Source organism: Somniosus microcephalus, chromosome 5 (assembly GCF_052327205.1).
Source record: "Somniosus microcephalus isolate GS21.2 chromosome 5, FLI_Smic_1.0, whole genome shotgun sequence".
In the NCBI taxonomy this organism is placed as follows: Eukaryota; Metazoa; Chordata; class Chondrichthyes; order Squaliformes; family Somniosidae; genus Somniosus; species Somniosus microcephalus.
The window spans coordinates 286,822,619-286,839,480 of record NC_140991.1 but is presented as its reverse complement, the minus strand read 5'-3'; the positions used below and the strand labels follow the sequence as shown (position 1 = coordinate 286,839,480).

Sequence of the window (16,862 nt, the reverse complement as noted above, 5' to 3'; positions counted from 1 at the left end):
AAATCACCCAGACACACCCTGGCCCAACACTTTGAGCTGTATACACACCTCGTTGATTCAATCTCAGCCACAAAAAATAGTCCCGAAAATGCCACCTACACTGCAAAAACCACACGTTTCGTATTGTTTAAATGTAGGTAACAACTCATTGCTTAAACTCATCACTGTTCAATTGAGTAACCATCTGTTGCAGTGGGGCTGCTTTATAGCATGGGAGAAAGAAGATGGAGAGTGTGAAGGAGATATCATGGATGGCAAATGTAACTAGCGTGTTTTGCTGTAAAAAGACACCAATCGGTGAACTGCATCTCGTCCTCGTGTTCAAATCCCTCCGTGGCCTCACCCTCCCTTACCTCTGTAACCTCCTCCACCCCCACAACCCGCCAAACGCTCTAGCCTCTTGTACATCCCCCACTTCCTTCGCCCCACCATTGGCTGCTGTGCTGTCGGCCATCTAAGCCTTAAGCTCTGGAATTCCCTCCCTAAACCTCTTTGCCTCCTCTCTCGCCTCCTTTAAGTCGCTCCTTAAAACCTACCTCTTTGACCAAGCTTTTGGTCACCCGTCCCAATATGTGGCTCAGGGTTACATTTTGTCTGATTACGCTCCTGTGAAGCGCTTTGGGACATTTTAGTATGTTAAAGGCTATATAAATGCAAATAGTTGTTTTGGAGCATCCGCAGATGAAAGCCGAGGCCTCATTTCGAACAGGCCCCTGGCCACCATCTTTGGGCCTTCTTTCCGTGGCAGTGACTGGCACGATTTGAATTTCTCCCCAAAATCTTCAAACTAACAAACCCGTCTGCCTGTTCTTTTGGATGTTAAAATTTACATGGGCACTATTCAGTGAGTTCTCCCAGTATCCTGACCAACATGGCTCTTTCAGGACTGTTTTGTGTGGCTGAGATTCAACCAATGAGGTTTGTATAAACCACAAAGTGTTGGGCCAGGACGTGTCTGGGTGAATTTGCCAACGTTCTCCAATCAATCAACACCACCTAAAACAGATGAACCGGGCATTCGTCTGATTGCTGCCTGTGGGATCTTGCTGTGCACAAATTGGCTACGTAATGACAGCTAGTGGACCTCAAAGCATCTACTGTGCATGTGAAGCGCAGTGAGACATTTCCAGTAGATGTAATGAGGTGTTACAGAAATGCAAGTCTTTCTTCAGTCTACATGGTTCAGACCAGCCCCACCCACAGGGTGCATTTATATAGGTTGCTAAAAATGGAAATGGAACTGTCCATAAACATTAGGCAGTGCATCTGATAGCAAACTTCACTGAATCCAACATCATTTAGCATTTAAAAGTTGTGTTGATTGACAGATGTGCAGAGCAGAACTCGTAAAATACTTATGCTTATTAATGAGGGATTATCTCATACAGGTGGTGTTATGAGTCATGGTGCAAGGTAATGTAATGATGTTGTACTCACTGCAATAACTATTTGGTTCATCACAGCTGATTAAACAAGCAGTTGTATCAATATAGGAACAGGAGAAGGCCATTAAGCCCCTCGAGCCTGTTCCGACATTCAGTTAGATCATGGCTGATCTGTACCTTTACTCCATCTACCCACCTTGGTTGCGTAACCCTTAATACCCTTGCCTAACAAAAATCTATCAATCTCAGTTTTGAAATTTTCAATTGCCCCCCTGTGGTAAACCACTGTTAACCCTGTACATGTCTGTGTGGTAAACCACTGTTAACTCTGTACAAGTCCGAGCATGTCTCCACCCCTGGCTCCACCCCTAAGCCCGGGTATAAAGGTGACTCACCACCCTTCCCCCGGGAGCTCTTAGGATGGATTCACTAGCAGAGGCATGCTCCAGTTCTTAGTCAATAAAAGCCTACTTCATATAAGTCCATCTCGTAGTCTTTGGTGTTGTTGATAGCGCATCACCCCCCAGCCTCAACAGCTTTTTGGGGGAAGAGAGTTCCAGATTTCCACTATTCTTTGTGTGAAGAAGTGCTTCCTGACATCACCCCTGAATGGCTGAGCTCTAAATTTAAGCTTATGACCCCTTGTTCTGGACTCCCCCACCAGAGGAAATAGTTTGTCTCTATCTACCCTATCAAATAACATGGGAATGGATTACAATTTTAATTAATCGCCAAATTAAAATGATGGCCAGAGGTGGTATACATTAATTCTATATTCATTGTGTTAAAAGTCATTAAAAGATTTTTGAATGCCAGTTTAAAACAGAAAACAGTCCACTTCAGTAGAACCTTAAACGATTACTTCATTCATTTAATGTTGATAGAGACATTGGGGTCGATTTTCATTGACTCGTGCAGTCGGGATTGGAGGCGTGCAGGGGGTTAAAGTCCCGAATTCGGGGGTCCCGACACCATCCCGCCCCCAACCCGCCTCCATGTAAGTTTCAAAGGAGGCGGGTACCCACCCCGCACTGGGACCCGCCTACCCGAGGCGGGAAGGGATTAGTGCCAATTAACTGCCTGTTAACAGGTAGTTAACAGGCAGTTTTTAGCCGAATCCATATTTTAAAGCTTGAAGTGTGGGATTCCCGATGGCTCCAAACCACGCCAAGTTAGAGGAGTCGGGCTGTCGGGTTGAAGGACTTGGAGGGGTCGAGATGTCGGTGTTCAGGTGAGTGATGGGTGCATGAGTGCAGAGGTAAGTGTGTTTGGTGTGTCTAAAGTGTGTAAAGAAGTTTAAAGTACCTGTACTTACCTTTTCAGCCTTCCTTCCTCTAGGTTTCGGGAGTCCATCATCTAACCGGCGCAGAAAGCAGAATGGCTGCGATCTGTCAAAAGTGACAGCCTGCAGCTTTCTGTGCCGGTGAGATTTCTAACTGAGTCTGTGTAGAAGGACTCAGGTTAGAAGTAAGACTGTATTTGTTTGACAGCTTCAAACAGCTGTGAAACACTGATATTTCATCTATCAATACGTCTTGACAGATGAAATTTCAGTCTGTGGCGTCACCTGTTGCCGGGTAGCCCTTAATTGGCCTGCTGAACCTGCTGGGCGGGCTCAACAAGGTCAATCGCGTGGATTGGCCGCATCTCAATGGAGGCAGGACTACAACCCCGAAAGTTGTAGTCCCGCCTCCTTCCCGACTTCTGAATGAAAATCACCCCCATTAACTTTCTTGCACTGTCTTTGACATAAAGAAAGAACAAATTATATTTCTATAGCGCCTTTCACAAACTCATTACATCCCAAAGTGCTTTACAGCCAATGAAGTCCTTATAAAGTGTAGTCACTGTTGTAATGTAGGAAATGTGGCAGCCAATTTGTGCACAGTAAGGTCCCACAAACAGCAATGTGATAATGACCAGATCATCTATATTTGAAGTGTAGTCACTGTTGTAATGTAGGAAATTGTAAACAGCATTCTGCAGTTGATCAGGCCACAGACTGCCAGTTTGGACACTGAATCATACTTTAATCGCAAAGCTTTTTCATATTTTCTTCGAAGTAACACAAGTGACCACTAGAAAATGTTGGGGGAGAGGCCCCCAGCGGTCCCTTTAAGGTGCCTCAGCGCTCGGAAAAATGCAACTGGCTCGCGCTGTGCCCGCTTCACCCACTTTTCCTTGAATGTTGCAATCGGGATCCTAAAACAGGCCAAGGATCCCTATTTCCATACGTAAACAGCCACCCGCCTGTCTTGGGGCAGGTGTCTCAGTCGTCCATTTAAAGGCCTGCCGGAAAGTTGATTCAGGCAGGCAGGTGGTTGGCACAAGGTCCCCGCCAGACTTTCCACTGTCGGTTGCTTGTTTTTTCAGGCGAGAACCGGGGCGGCCAGCAGTTGAAAGTCTCTCCCACTGAGCGAGACATTACTCATATCACATTACACAGCAGGCACAGAAACTCAACATACTGAGGAGAGAAAAATCGCAGCGAGAGATAATTCAAGGCTTCTAGATGTGAGAAAGCACACGGTTCACACACAGTCAACCATACAGTGTGTCAAACAATTATGCCGCACTGTCTTCTGTTGTGTGTGTGGCCCATTACAGAGCCAATGAAAACAGTGATTTCTTTGTCTTACGTCTTTATAAAGCAAATTGGGCCTCTCTCAAATTTTGACAATGTTTCGTATTTTATAAGTCCCATGGTTGCTGAAAGTGATCTCTCTTGTTCTCCTGATTTACTATCCACTCACGTACAGTGTACGAAAGAGATGGAGTTTTTTCGCTTTTAATTCCACACACGGGTAAATCAAACTTAGTAACACGTCAATCTTACACTGAGTGCTTGTTTGTGTAGCTTGGATCTTGGGGATGCAATGCCTGTAATTTGGCTCCCTGCTAAAATCATCCCTCTTAACCTGTACGCATTTATATAGCGCCTTTCACGACCACCGGACGTCTCAAAGCGCTTTACAGCCAATGAATTTCTCTTTGAAGTGGAGTCACTGTTGTAATGTGGGAAACGTGGCAGCCAATTTGCACACAGCAAGGTCCCACAAACAGCAATGTAATAATGACCAGATAATCTGTTTTAGTGATGTTGGTTGAGTGATAAATATTGGCCAGGACACCAGGGGTATCTCCCCTGCTCTTCTTCGAAATAGTGCCTTGGGGTCTTTTATGCCATCTGAGAGAGCAGACGGGGCCTCGGTTTAAACGTCTCATCCGAAAGATGGAACCTCCGACAGTGCAGCACTCCCTCAGCACTGCACTGGAGTGTCAGCCTGGATATTTGTGCTCAAGGTCCGCTGGAGTGGGACTTGAACCCACAACCTTCTGACTCAGAGGCAAGTGTGCGACCCACTGAGCCATGGCTGACACTGCTCCCAGGTCATAGCTCGCAATTTCTTTTTAAAGACGTTTTTACATTGCCGTTTGTTTAGCTCCGTCTCCAGGAGACTGCTTCCCACATTTCCGCTGCTCAATTCAGCTCACTGATCCCAATGACAGAATTATTTAGCGGTGGAAAGGCGGAAAGCTTTTTCAGGGATGTTAGTCTCCTTGAACGCAAATTAAGCAAGCGTCAGTGTAAAAACGTCTTTACCAAACGCTAAAACCGAGTGTGGATCTGCAAAAAACAGAACAGTGCAACAACATTCTTACGTTGAAGAATTTGGACAGGAGGGAAGAAAGACTTCAAAGTGATCGTTTAAATCAAATTGAGTGTGCTACAGCTCTTAGCATCAATTAGAGCTTGTCAGAACACACTGGACTCTGCACAGTAAACACTGGGCAAAAAGCACTTCTGGGAAAAGGTGTGTGCAGATCAAAATCAGCAGACTCAAATCCTGAAGAGATTGCAGTGTCCAAACTTCCAACCAAGTCTACGAGCTCTTCAGCATTTACTGGAGCCCATGACGTCTGTAAGAAGAGACGTGTCCTGCCGGGGAACAGTTAATAGTTTCATCCAGCCTTCGCCATACTGGCACGCCTGACACCATCAGTAAATTAAATGAGCCAAGAGGCGGTTTGCCTCGTGCCCAGAGCAATACAGCAAGGTAAAGGGCATTTTGCTGCCCCTGGATTTCGCATCGCTGTCCTGTACAGATCTTGTCCAACTAGCTCCCAGTGGCCAGAAATGAAAGGTTGACCACAACTGCACACGCGTAAACTTGCACGTGTAGGTAGATTTCTGTTGCCACTGGTAAAGGGAGTGAATTGGCCGGCACCGGCAGCAAGCACATGCAGAATTGGTTGGGTTCAAGATAAACTCGCCAATTGGATGCAAATAAAATCTCCAAATAAGGCTACAAAAAACTTGTCTCAAAAGAGAGGGCAAGAGGCATACTCTAGCTTGAGTCACCTCTGTTAGAAGAGGAGAGGACAATATATACACACATACATGTCTTTTTTTTATTCATTCTTTGGATTTGGGCATCGCTGACAAGGCCGGCATTTATTGCCCATCGCTAGTTGGCCTTAAGAAAGTGGTGAAATAGAGTTGAGATACAGATCAGCTATGACATTGAATGGCATGGCAGGCTTGAGGGGCTAAATGGCCTACTCCTGTTCCTATTTGTCAGGCACAAGGGGAAGAACGGCCTTCTCCTGTGCCTATGTATCAGGCTCGAGGGACCAAATGGCCTCCTCCTGTGCCTATGTAACAGGTTGGAGGGGCTGAATGGCCTCTTCCTGTGCCTATGTAATAGGCCCAAGGAGCTGAATGGCCTCCTCCTGTGCCTGTGTAATAGGCCCAAGGAGCTGAATGGCCTCCTCCTGTGCCTATGTAATAGGCCCAAGGAGCTGAATGGCCTCCTCCTGTGCCTGTGTGGACCAATATCCATGTGCCAGCTCCTGATTCTTTCATATTTAAAAATTCTCATCCTTGTGTTCACATTCTCTATGGCCTCACCCCTCCCTATCTCTGTAACCTCCTCCATCCCTACAACCCTCGGAGATCACTGTATTCCTCCAATTCTGGCCTCTTGTGCATCCCCGACTTCCTTCTCCCCACTATTGATGGCCGTGCCTTCAGCTGCCTAGGCCGTAAGATCTGGAATGCCCTCCCTAAACCTCTCCACCTCTCTCTCCTCCTTTAAGAGTCTCCTTAAAACCTACCTCTTTGACCACCTATCCTAATAGCTCATTATGTGGCTCAGTGTCAATTTTTATTTGATATCTCCTGTGAAGCGCTTTGGGGATGTTTTACTACATTAAAGGTGCTATATAAATGCAAGTTGTTGTTGTTGTACAAACAGCGAGCGGGTCAGCTGTCGATGCCAGTCTCCCAGAATCGAAACTAAAACACAGCCAGTATAAAAGTGGCGGCACACAGCAAAGTTTAGAGAGTGCTGTGGCCGGACTAGAGTCAAGACAAGCCAGCAAGTCAACCATTAAGAGCCTGTCATCTTTTTGGTCTTTGAATCAACTCCCACTTTATGGCAGCTGTGTCCAAACATATCTTCGTTGCTGTGTTGCTCTTCCTGATGGGTGAACTTTGGTTTGGTTTACTTTAAGTTAATTTGAGTGGAGGAACCCGGGGAGGAGCTAGTCCTGGGTACTCCGGGAATTCTTTCAGGTCAGCTTCCCGGTCAGAATTCACTGGGGAAAAGCATCTCGCTGCCAAGCACAAGCACAAACACAAACACAAACACAAACAGCACTCTCTAAAAACTCTCCCATGCTCGCAAACTCACAACTGACTTTAACCCTCGCTTCACCAAGTGACTCGATTCTGCAGTAAAGAAAGTACCAAAAGAACATATATCAAAGTCATTAAAGGTATTTTTTTTAATTCTAGTAGTGAGCAAAGTGTGACATTGTCCTGAAACATGCTTCCCCAAGTCAACAAGTCACGCTTCTCATTTGCCATTATACTCACAAGACTGTAGTGGAATATAGTTTATATTGTGAACCAGGAGGTATAAGTGTGAGCTGAGCGATGCTTAAATAGGCAAGGAAGAGTTGTGGTTAACAGCATCGCCCAAAATAATATATTTATCTTTGTTCCTTTTGATAAAGGCTGCCCCAACATTCGATAGCAACGCTGTGCATTGTCACAAAGCAATAAACACCAAACAAAGGAAAATGAACAACTTAACTCACTTTATCATCTGTTGTTGAGAGTACTATTGAGAACGCCAGACTCTTGCAGTTTTGCTTTCAAGTTTAACTTTCGCACTCTTTTATCATATTATTATTCCACGTACCTTTATGCTCAAATGATTATCAGTTCTGGTCTTTGGTGCTGCTGATCTGTGAGTCATGTTAAACAGGTTCAGCACCTAATGCCGCAAAACAACATAAAATCCACTGCATGCTCTGTTCCAGTATCTTTTTCATTGCCAGTTGCAAAAATCTCTTGTCATTTCTCTAGTTGCTCTCTCTCTCTTTTTTACATTTTCCACCTATAAGAACATAAACACCCCCAATTAAAGAGAGCAACAAATGTCTCTCAAGGACTAGAGTGGAATTGTGCTGGGAGGAAGCTGCAAAACTGAGAGTTTGGTGAACCAGCCACGGCACTCCTGGGCTCTCATTATGCATACTGATGCAACTTCCTCCTCTTATTCTCAAACTTTTTAAACACTCAGTGTAACCTTGCCCAGCAGGAAGCCAAAGCTCATCCCTGCCACACAAAAAAAAAATGCACAAACGGGATCACAGCCTGCTTCAGCCGAGGAGGAGGATATGCTTGCAGGCTGCATTCCGTGTTACACTTTTTAACCAGATGATAAACAACCAACTTGCATTTATGGCGCGTCTTTAACATTGTAAAACGTCCCAAGGTGCTTCACAGGAGCGTTATTTTACAAAATTTGACACCGAGCCACATTAAGAAAATATTAAGACAGGTGACCAAAATTGGTCAGAGAGCTAGGTTTTAAGGAGCGTCTTCAAGGAGGAGAGAGAGGCGGGGAGGTTTAGGGAGGGAGCTTAGGGCCAAGGCAGCTGAAAGCACAGGTGCCAATGGTGGAGCAATTAAAATCGGGGATGAGCTAGAGGCCAGAATTGGAAGAACACAGAGATCTCTGATGGTTGTAGAGCTGGAGGAGGTTACAGAGATAGGGAGGGGCGAGGCCCTGGATGGATTTGAACACAAGGATGAGAATTTTAAAATTGAGGCGTTGCCGGACTGGGAGCCAGTGTAGGTCAGCGAGCACAGGGGTAGTGGGTGAACGGGACATGGTGAGTTAGGACACGGGCAGCAGAGTTTTGTATAAGCTCAAGTTTATGGAGGGTGGAAAATGGGAGGCCATCAGGAGAGTATTGGAATAGTCAAATCTAGAGGTAGCAAAGGCATGGAGGTGAGGGTTTCAGCAACAGGTGAGCTGAGGCAGGGGCAGAGAGAGACAGGTGATGTTACAGAGGTGGAATTAGGCAGTCTTGTTGAAGGAATGGATATGTGGTTGGAAGCCCACTTCAGGGTCAAATAGGACACCAAGGTTACGAATGGTCTGGTTGCACCTCAGACAATGGCCAGGGAGACGGATGGAGGCATTGGCTAGAGAACGGAGTTTGTGGCAGGAACATAGATTTGGCCAACTTGGCAACCAACCAACCAACCAATGACCACATTTCATTGTGCAGTACACACGTCTGCTACATATATGACAAATAAAATTGAATTGAATTGAATTGAATTGAATTGAAGGAAGGGGACCAAGCTGGGAACCTGGGAAATGCCGACTTATCTAATCTGAAGGCCAAGTCGGGAACTGCACAGATTAGCAGGCCGAACCTGGAGGCTGAAGATGGGCGACAGATGTCCTTGGGAGCAAAATAGAGACGGTCCTCCAAAGCTGCATTGGCTGACCTCAAAATAATAGTGAGGGCTTCGCAATTGGCTGTTTTACAACCTGTAGCACCTGCCACGGCAACCAATGCTTATATCTGGCAGGTCATTCGTGGCATTTAGTCACCAATGTCAAAGCGGCACGGGAATCAGAATGAAAAGTAAGGTGGGGCGAAGAGTCATGAATACAGCGAAAGCCAAAATGGTGCTTGTGGAAGCTTCATTTTATGCGTGCTTGAATTCTCAGCAGGGTGATAACGGAGGTGTAGCAGCACCCAGAGGAAAGGTTTATTATAGGAAGATGAATATGTAACAATAGGATTCACTAAAACAAAGAAAGAACGAACTTTGGCTAGAAACTGGTTTGCCCCAGAAAACAGGCGCGGGGTTCGTAATTCGGGATCAACCCTTACCCGTTCAAAGTAATGCAGGCATCACTCTAACTTCATGCTGCCTGCTGACTGACATGATTGTGGCTTTCAGCCCAGCGCTGAGCGTGCTGTTGAGTGGCTGACGCTCAGCAGGGGTCCCACGTTCTTGCAAGGCTAGGACCAATTAAAGCTAGCCTGCACTTCTTAAAGACAGTCAGCACCTCTTCAAGGGGAGGTGCATTCTACCTGCAGCAGGTGATTCAACTGGCTGGGGAACAGAGTCAGAGCAGCAAAAAGTACTACAGGTGTCACAACAGGGGAGAGAGCGTGCTCACTCCGATGCAGCACTGGAGGCCTTGGTGCAGGAGGTGAACATGAGGACAGAGCTCCTGTTTCCACAGGGAGCCAGGAGGCCCACCGGGCAAATGCGGAAAAGGCAATGGGAGCAGATAGCCGTGGTGGTCAATGCCAGCAGTGTAGCCCCGAGGACCTGAATGCAGTGCAGGAAGAAGTTTAATAACCTCACACGAGTGGTCAAAGTCAGTGAATTCATCTTCAACTGCCATATCCTACAATCTACACAACTAGTCTCACACACGGCTCAATGCACCACACCCCCATCACCCACCTACCAACAATCTCTACCAAACACGACTCATACCTCACATTCAGAGCTTCACCTCACCCTCTCACACTTACCACAGCTGCAAGCCTCACACCCACATTTCACAGCTTGCACACACTGTCAGCTATTCAACCATGACAGGCATATCACCCAAACACCGTGCACTGCACTCACTGACACACTTCCCGTTCTCTTGCAGGAGAAGGTGGCTCACAACAGGAGGCAGCAGGACCTAACCGGAGGGGGACAGGCGCGCCTACATAATATCACCCCGATGGAGGAGATGGTGTTGGCCATTATTGGGAGGGCCATCGCTGAGCCCATGGCCAGCACCGGGGTTGAAGCAATACAAGCTAACGGTATCCTCATACGTAACCCTCCTTCTCACATCCCACTTCCCTCATCCTACAATCTCTTCTGATTTACAAGCTGCACATGGTGTAAGCATGCATCTCTTGCTTTCCCACCCTCCCCTCACCACAACCCTACCCTTATGACTTTCTCCTTTCAGATAGCCAAGAACTGCCACCTGGCCAGGCCCTGGTGGAGGAGCACGAAACAGAAGAGCACCAAGGCACTGATGATGAAGACACAGCACCATCACTCAATTTCACACGCTGCCAACTGCTCAGCTACTGACACTCCGCATATTTTAGAGGATAGGTTAGAGACAGGATCTGCATGAGGTGAGACATCGGACATGAGTGGCTTGCAGCTAGGGCAGGGGGGAAAGGGTGGCGCAGGTGCCAGCTCCCTGGAGGACGAGGTCGCACACGAGTTCTGCTGCAGAGGACTCAGATAAGGACTTTGATGGGGCGGCCTAAAGAAGAATGCTGATGTTTATGCACAATGAAGTGCTAGGTGCAACGGCAGGCCTGCCAGAAAGCCTGAGTGCAATGTCAAGGAGCATAGAGGAATCCGGCACCAACCTTGCACAGGGCTTTGCGCATAACTTGGAGCCCATGATTCCAGCATGGAAGTGATGGCCAACTGCATTAGCGCACTTGTGGGTCCAACCATGATGCAGCATCTGATGGCCAATGTCTCAGCTTCCATTGCAGCAGAAGCCACCCAGCACCTGAGTACTGCAGCGGAAGCTCATAATTCTGTCATGCAAGCTCAGCTTACTGCCACGTGATGTGCCTCAATAAATCCGAGACTTGATGTTAGCGAAACAAAACAAGGCTTTTATTGACTTAGAAGGTAACACACAGAGGAGAATGTATCTTCCATCCAGAGGTCTGCCGTACTGGATGTGCTGCAGGCTGGGCCAGCTTACATAGGAGCCAGGTATGGGCGGAGCCCTACACACAGTACAATACAATGGAAATGAAACTGAAGCCAACCACAGTCGCAGGCAGAGAAATACTGATGAGTGATGAATGGAATATTTCATCACATTCACCCCTTCTATAGATTTAGTCTGTTCGGGGGTTTGATAGTCCTCTGCGACCGACGTGGCTGTTGTGGTGCCGTGGGTGTCGGCTGGGTGTCCCCGGTGGCCTCCTGGGTCTCTGCCGGGGGTGCCGCCAGGGTTGTTGAAGGGGTAGTTGGTGGGGGTACCATTGGTCGATGTTCTTCCGGGGGTGATGAAAGAGTAGTGGGTGGGTAAGAGTTGCTGTGGTCGTTGTTGCTGCTGTTGTCGTGGTTGTTGTCGTTACCGGCTGGGGCGACGTCTTTTATGGACACGGTGTCCTCCCTTCCGTCGGCGTGCCGGACATACGCGTATTGGGGGTTGGCGTGGAGTAGGTGCACTGACTCCACGAGAGGGTCCGTCTTGTGGCCCCTCACATGCCTTCGCACGAATACCGGACCTGGGGTGGAGAGCCATGACGGCATGGATACGCCTGAGGTGGATTTCCGGGGAAAGACAAACATTCGCTCGTGAGGCGTGGCATTAGTGGCAGTACACAATAGCGACCGTATCGAATGGAGCACATCTGGGAGGACTTCCTGCCAGCGGGAGATAGGGAGGCCTTTGGTCCTTAGAGCTAGAGTGACTGCTTTCCATACTGTCCCGTTCTCTCGCTCCGCTTGACCGTTACCCGGGGGTTGTAGCTGGTGGTACGGCTCGTGGCGATCCCCTTGGACAGCATGTACTGGCGTAGCTCTTCACTCATGAAGGACGCCCCCCTATCCGTATGGATGTAGCTCGGCATACCGAACAGGCAGAACAGGCTGTTGAGGCATTTAATGACCGTGGCGCTGGTCATGTCTGGGCAGGGGAAGGCGAATGGGAAACGAGAGTATTCGTCCACAATGTTCAGGAAGTAAACATTGCGGTCGGCGGATGGGAGGGGGCCCTTGAAATCTAAGCTGAGCCGCTCAAAGGGCCGTGTAGCTTTGATTAAGTGGGCTCTATCTGGGCGGTAGAACCGAGGCTTGCACTCAGCGCAAGTGCGACAGTTCCTGGTCAGGGACCGAACTTCCTCAATCGAGTAGGGTAAGTTGCGGGACTTTATGAAGTGGAACAGCCGCGTGACTCCTGGGTGGCAGAGGTCGTTGTGGAGGGTCTGTAGCCGATCCCCGGTGGCGCTGGCACACATCCCTCGTGAGAGGGCGTCGGGGGATTCGTTAAGGGCCCCTGGCCGGTAAATGATGTCATAATCGAAGGTGGAGAGCTCGATCCGCCACCTAAGAATCTTATCATTTTTAATCTTCCCCCTCTGTTTATTATTGAACATAAACGCTACCGACCGCTGGTCGGTAAGTAGGGTGAAGCGTTTGCCGGCTAGGTAGTGGCGCCAGTGGCGCACTGCCTCCACGATGGCTTGGGCCTCCTTTTCTACGGAGGAGTGTCTGATCTCGGGCCCTTGGAGGGTCCTCGAGAAGAAAGCTACGGGCCGCCCCGCCTGGTTGAGGGTGGCCGCCAAGGCAAAGTCAGACGCATCACTTTCCACTTGAAAGGGAGTGTTCTCGTCCACTGCCTGTAGCGTGGCCCGCTCAATATCCTGCTTAATGCTTTTGAAGGCGGCATGGGCCTCCGCAGAGAGCGGAAAAGAGGATGCTTTCAAGAGGGGGCGGGCTTTGTCGGAGTAGTTGGGGACCCATTGGGAATAATAAGAAAATAACCCCAGGCACCTTTTCAGGGCTTTGGGAGTGTTGGGCAGGGGCAGCTCCCGTAGGGGGCGCAATCGGTCGGGGTCTGGTCCGATTTCCCCATTCTCCACCACGCTGCCTAGTATGCAGAGGCACGTGGTGTTGTAAACGCACTTGCCCTCGTTGTAGGTGAGGTTGAGTTTTTGTGCGGTTTTCAGGAACCTCTCGAGGTTCGAGTCATGATCCTGCTGGTTGTGACCGCAGATGGTGACGTTGTCGAGGTAGGGGAAGGTTGCCTGCAAGTGGTGGTCATCGACCATGCGATCCATCTCCCTCTGGAAGACCGAGACCCCATTCGTCACCCCAAAGGGGACTCTGAGGAATTGGTAGAGGCGTCCGTTCGCCTTGAAGGCGGTGTACGGGCGGTCCTCTGGTCTGATAGGGAGCTGGTGGTACACTGACTTGAGGTCGATGGTGGAGAACACCCGGTATTGGACGATTTGGTTCACCATTTCTGATATGCGGGGTAGCGGGTAGGCGTCTAGTTGGGTGTACCTGTTGATCGTTTGGCTATAGTCGATCACCATCCGTTTCTTCTCGCTACCCCTTACCACCACCACTTGGGCGCGCCACGGGCTATTGCTGCGTTCAATAATGCGCTCTTTCAGGAGCCTGTCTACCTCGGTCGCGATAAACCGCCTGTCCTCCCAGCTGTACCTCCTGCTTTTGGTCGCTATTGGCCGGCAGTTAGGGGTAAGGTTCACGAATAGCGAAGGCGGCTTTACCTTCAGGGTAGCCAGACCGCACACTGTGAGGGGCGGCTGGGACCCACCGTAATTGAGCGTGATGCTTTGGTGGTAGCACTGGAAATCCAGGCCCAAGATCATGCTCGCACATAGATTCTTCATGATTAATACTTTAAAATTATCGTATACAGTTCCGTTAACAGACAATTGTACCGTGCAGTAACCCATAATGGTCGATGTCTGGGTTTTATCAGCCATAGAGATGGTACCCCGAGTAGGGACCACCTTTAGGGAGAGTTGTTGTACCAGTTCAGGGTGGATAAAACTCTCCGTGCTTCCACTGTCAATTAAACATTTAACCCTGCACCCGTTTACCTCGATGTCCACCATTGATTTGGATAGCGGGTGCGGCCTGGTCTGGTCCACTGTGACCGATGCCACTGTAGGGCCCTGATCGAGACAAGATGGCGTCCACGCTGTCTGCTCACAAGATGGCGGACCCCACGAGGTCGGGCAAGATGGCGTCCAAGATGGCCGCTCCCACGGCGCACACGCGGCGGTGGCGGGTTTTCCGGCGGGGTTCCCTCTGCACACCTTCCCGAAGTGCCCCTTCTTACCGCACTTAAAGCAGGTGGTGCCTTTCGCCGGGCACAGGTTTCTGGTGTGCTTCGGCTGCCCGCAGAAGTAGCAGTTGGGTCCCCGACGCGTCGCGGCTGTCGTAGGGCTTCTGGGGGGAGAGCGGGGACCTGACGGTGTTGGGCTGCCGGGCGGGGAAGATGCCTTCCAAGATGGCGGCGCCCTTGGTGCACACGTGGCGGCATGGACGGCGCGGGCTGAAGAGTAGGCGTCCGAGTTTCTCTGGGCCACATCCAGGGATCGTGCTGTGTCCGCAGCCTGTTTCAGGTCCAATCCCGTTTTTTCCAGCAGTCTCTGCCAGATGTAAGTGGAGCTGAGGCCTGTGATAAAGGCATCGCGAACAAGCTCGTCAGTGTACACTGCGGCTTTTACATCTTGGCACTTGCAGTCTTTGCCAAGCATTTTCAGGGTGCCTAGGAACTCCTCCACCGATTCCCCAGGTCGCTGTGCGCGAGTAGCGAGCAGATGCCTAGCATACACCTCATTCGTAGGCTGATGGTAATGCGCCTTTAAGATGTCGCAGGCGGCCGGGTACGTGTCGGCGTCTTGGATGAGGGGGTAAACCCGGTGGCTTACCCAATTCCGCAGAATTCCGAGTTTCATACTCGCAGCGTCCGTAGCGTCTTTGACGGCTGCGGAATTGTCCAGGAAGAATTCCATACACATAAACCAGTGTCCGAAGCGTGCCGATGCGTCCGAAGCATGCTGGTCCAAATCCAAACGTTCGGGTTTCAAGAGTTGATCCATTGTGTTGAAAATTAAGTCAATAAAATTGATGTGCCTCAATAAATCCGAGACTCGATGTTAGCGAAACAAAACAAGGCTTTTATTGACTTAGAAGGTAACACACAGAGGAGAATGTATCTTCCATCCAGAGGTCTGCCGTACTGGATGTGCTGCAGGCTGGGCCAGCTTACATAGGAGCCAGGTATGGGCGGAGCCCTACACACAGTACAATACAATGGAAATGAAACTGAAACCAACCACAGTCACAGGCAGAGAAATACTGATGAGTGATGAATGGAATATTTCATCACACCACGCAAGCTCAGGCTGCTGCCATCGTGGCTGCGGTAACCAGTGTGGAAAGGGGCTTGCAGGGTGTCACAGCAGTCCAGCAGTCTATACTCCAGCAGATTACTAGGACTGCTGAGGCACTACCCCTGGGGAGTGGCAATGGCTCCGTGGAGCGTGAACCTGCTGTTCTCTCTCAGGATGACAGCATTCATACTCTCGCCATTGCCACTCCGCCAGGGCTCTTGCTGTTGCCTGTCAGCCAGCCAGCCCAGACTGTTGCCGCCCACGCCGAGGTGGTGCAGTCTAAATTCAGGCCTTCTAGGCCCAGAGGTGCTCGGCCATCTGCAATCTCCCCCACCGAAAGTCAGCAGCCTTTCACCAGCTATGCTGCAGCCACTGAGGTAGCATTGCATAGGAGCACTAGGACAGGCAAAGGCACACGGAAGACAGGCACTAAGGGAATGCACAAGGGTGATTAGTTGACTTTGTTCTGTAATATTGGATGGCTTGATGTATAAAGTTGGATTGGAAAGTTTGCTTTGTGGTGGCTTTTATTTCAACATTGTGGCCAAGAGGACGCTGTGATGGTCCAGAACAGAGGGATGGTAAGGTGTGGGACTATTGTAAAATGGGGATTTAAAGTTGTGTTCATTGGAAGCATAGTCGAATGAGGCAATCATGGACAGCCCAACCAGAGACAGGATGTGCTGATTGCCTCCTTGAGCCCTTGAAGTCAGAACCAAGGCCTTTTCTACTTGCACCAAACCCTGTCACCTCACCAGCACTAAACAACTCTGGAAATCACCAAACACTTTTACAAACTTACACAGAGCCAGTAGAAATTAATCAGGAACTAACCTGAGAGTGGTTACTGATCCCTTTCAATATTGCTGGCGGTGGGTCCTTGCTGCTGCTGAACGCATGTTCAGCTGTGCGAGGTTAAGACAGGGCGTTAGCTCCGGCGTTAAGGACGAAAATGGCAGCACTTGCGTCAAATCAGCATGGCATGCTGATTGACGTAACGATCTGCCCACTCTACTTGCTTCCGGCGCACGCTCCTAACGCCTGCCCTACCGCCCTCACCAAAATGGCGTCTGGCGCGGCCCACACCAGAAGTGCGCGCAGGCAGTACAGACGCCATTTTCAATACAAAACAGCACCCGTAGCACCGAAAAAATCGGGTGCTACGGAGCTGAATTTCTAGCCCCTTGTCTTTGCGCAGCACCTTTTACATCCTCAGGATGTCTC

At 49.4% G+C, this 16,862-nt stretch overlaps 1 protein-coding gene across 5 annotated transcripts in view; it reads right to left on the bottom strand.

Moving 5' to 3' along the window:
- plekhg4b (pleckstrin homology domain containing, family G (with RhoGef domain) member 4B) overlaps window positions 1-16,862 on the bottom strand; it is a 320,410-nt gene that overhangs the window by 160,277 nt on the left and 143,271 nt on the right. For all 5 annotated transcript variants that reach the window (XM_085989108.1, XM_085989111.1, XM_085989113.1 and 2 more), the window contains exon 3: window positions 7,595-7,792. In XM_085989108.1, coding sequence (XP_085845234.1) covers window positions 7,595-7,651 — 57 coding nt within the window. In that variant the 5' untranslated portion in view covers window positions 7,652-7,792. The remainder of the gene's footprint in view (window positions 1-7,594; window positions 7,793-16,862) is intronic.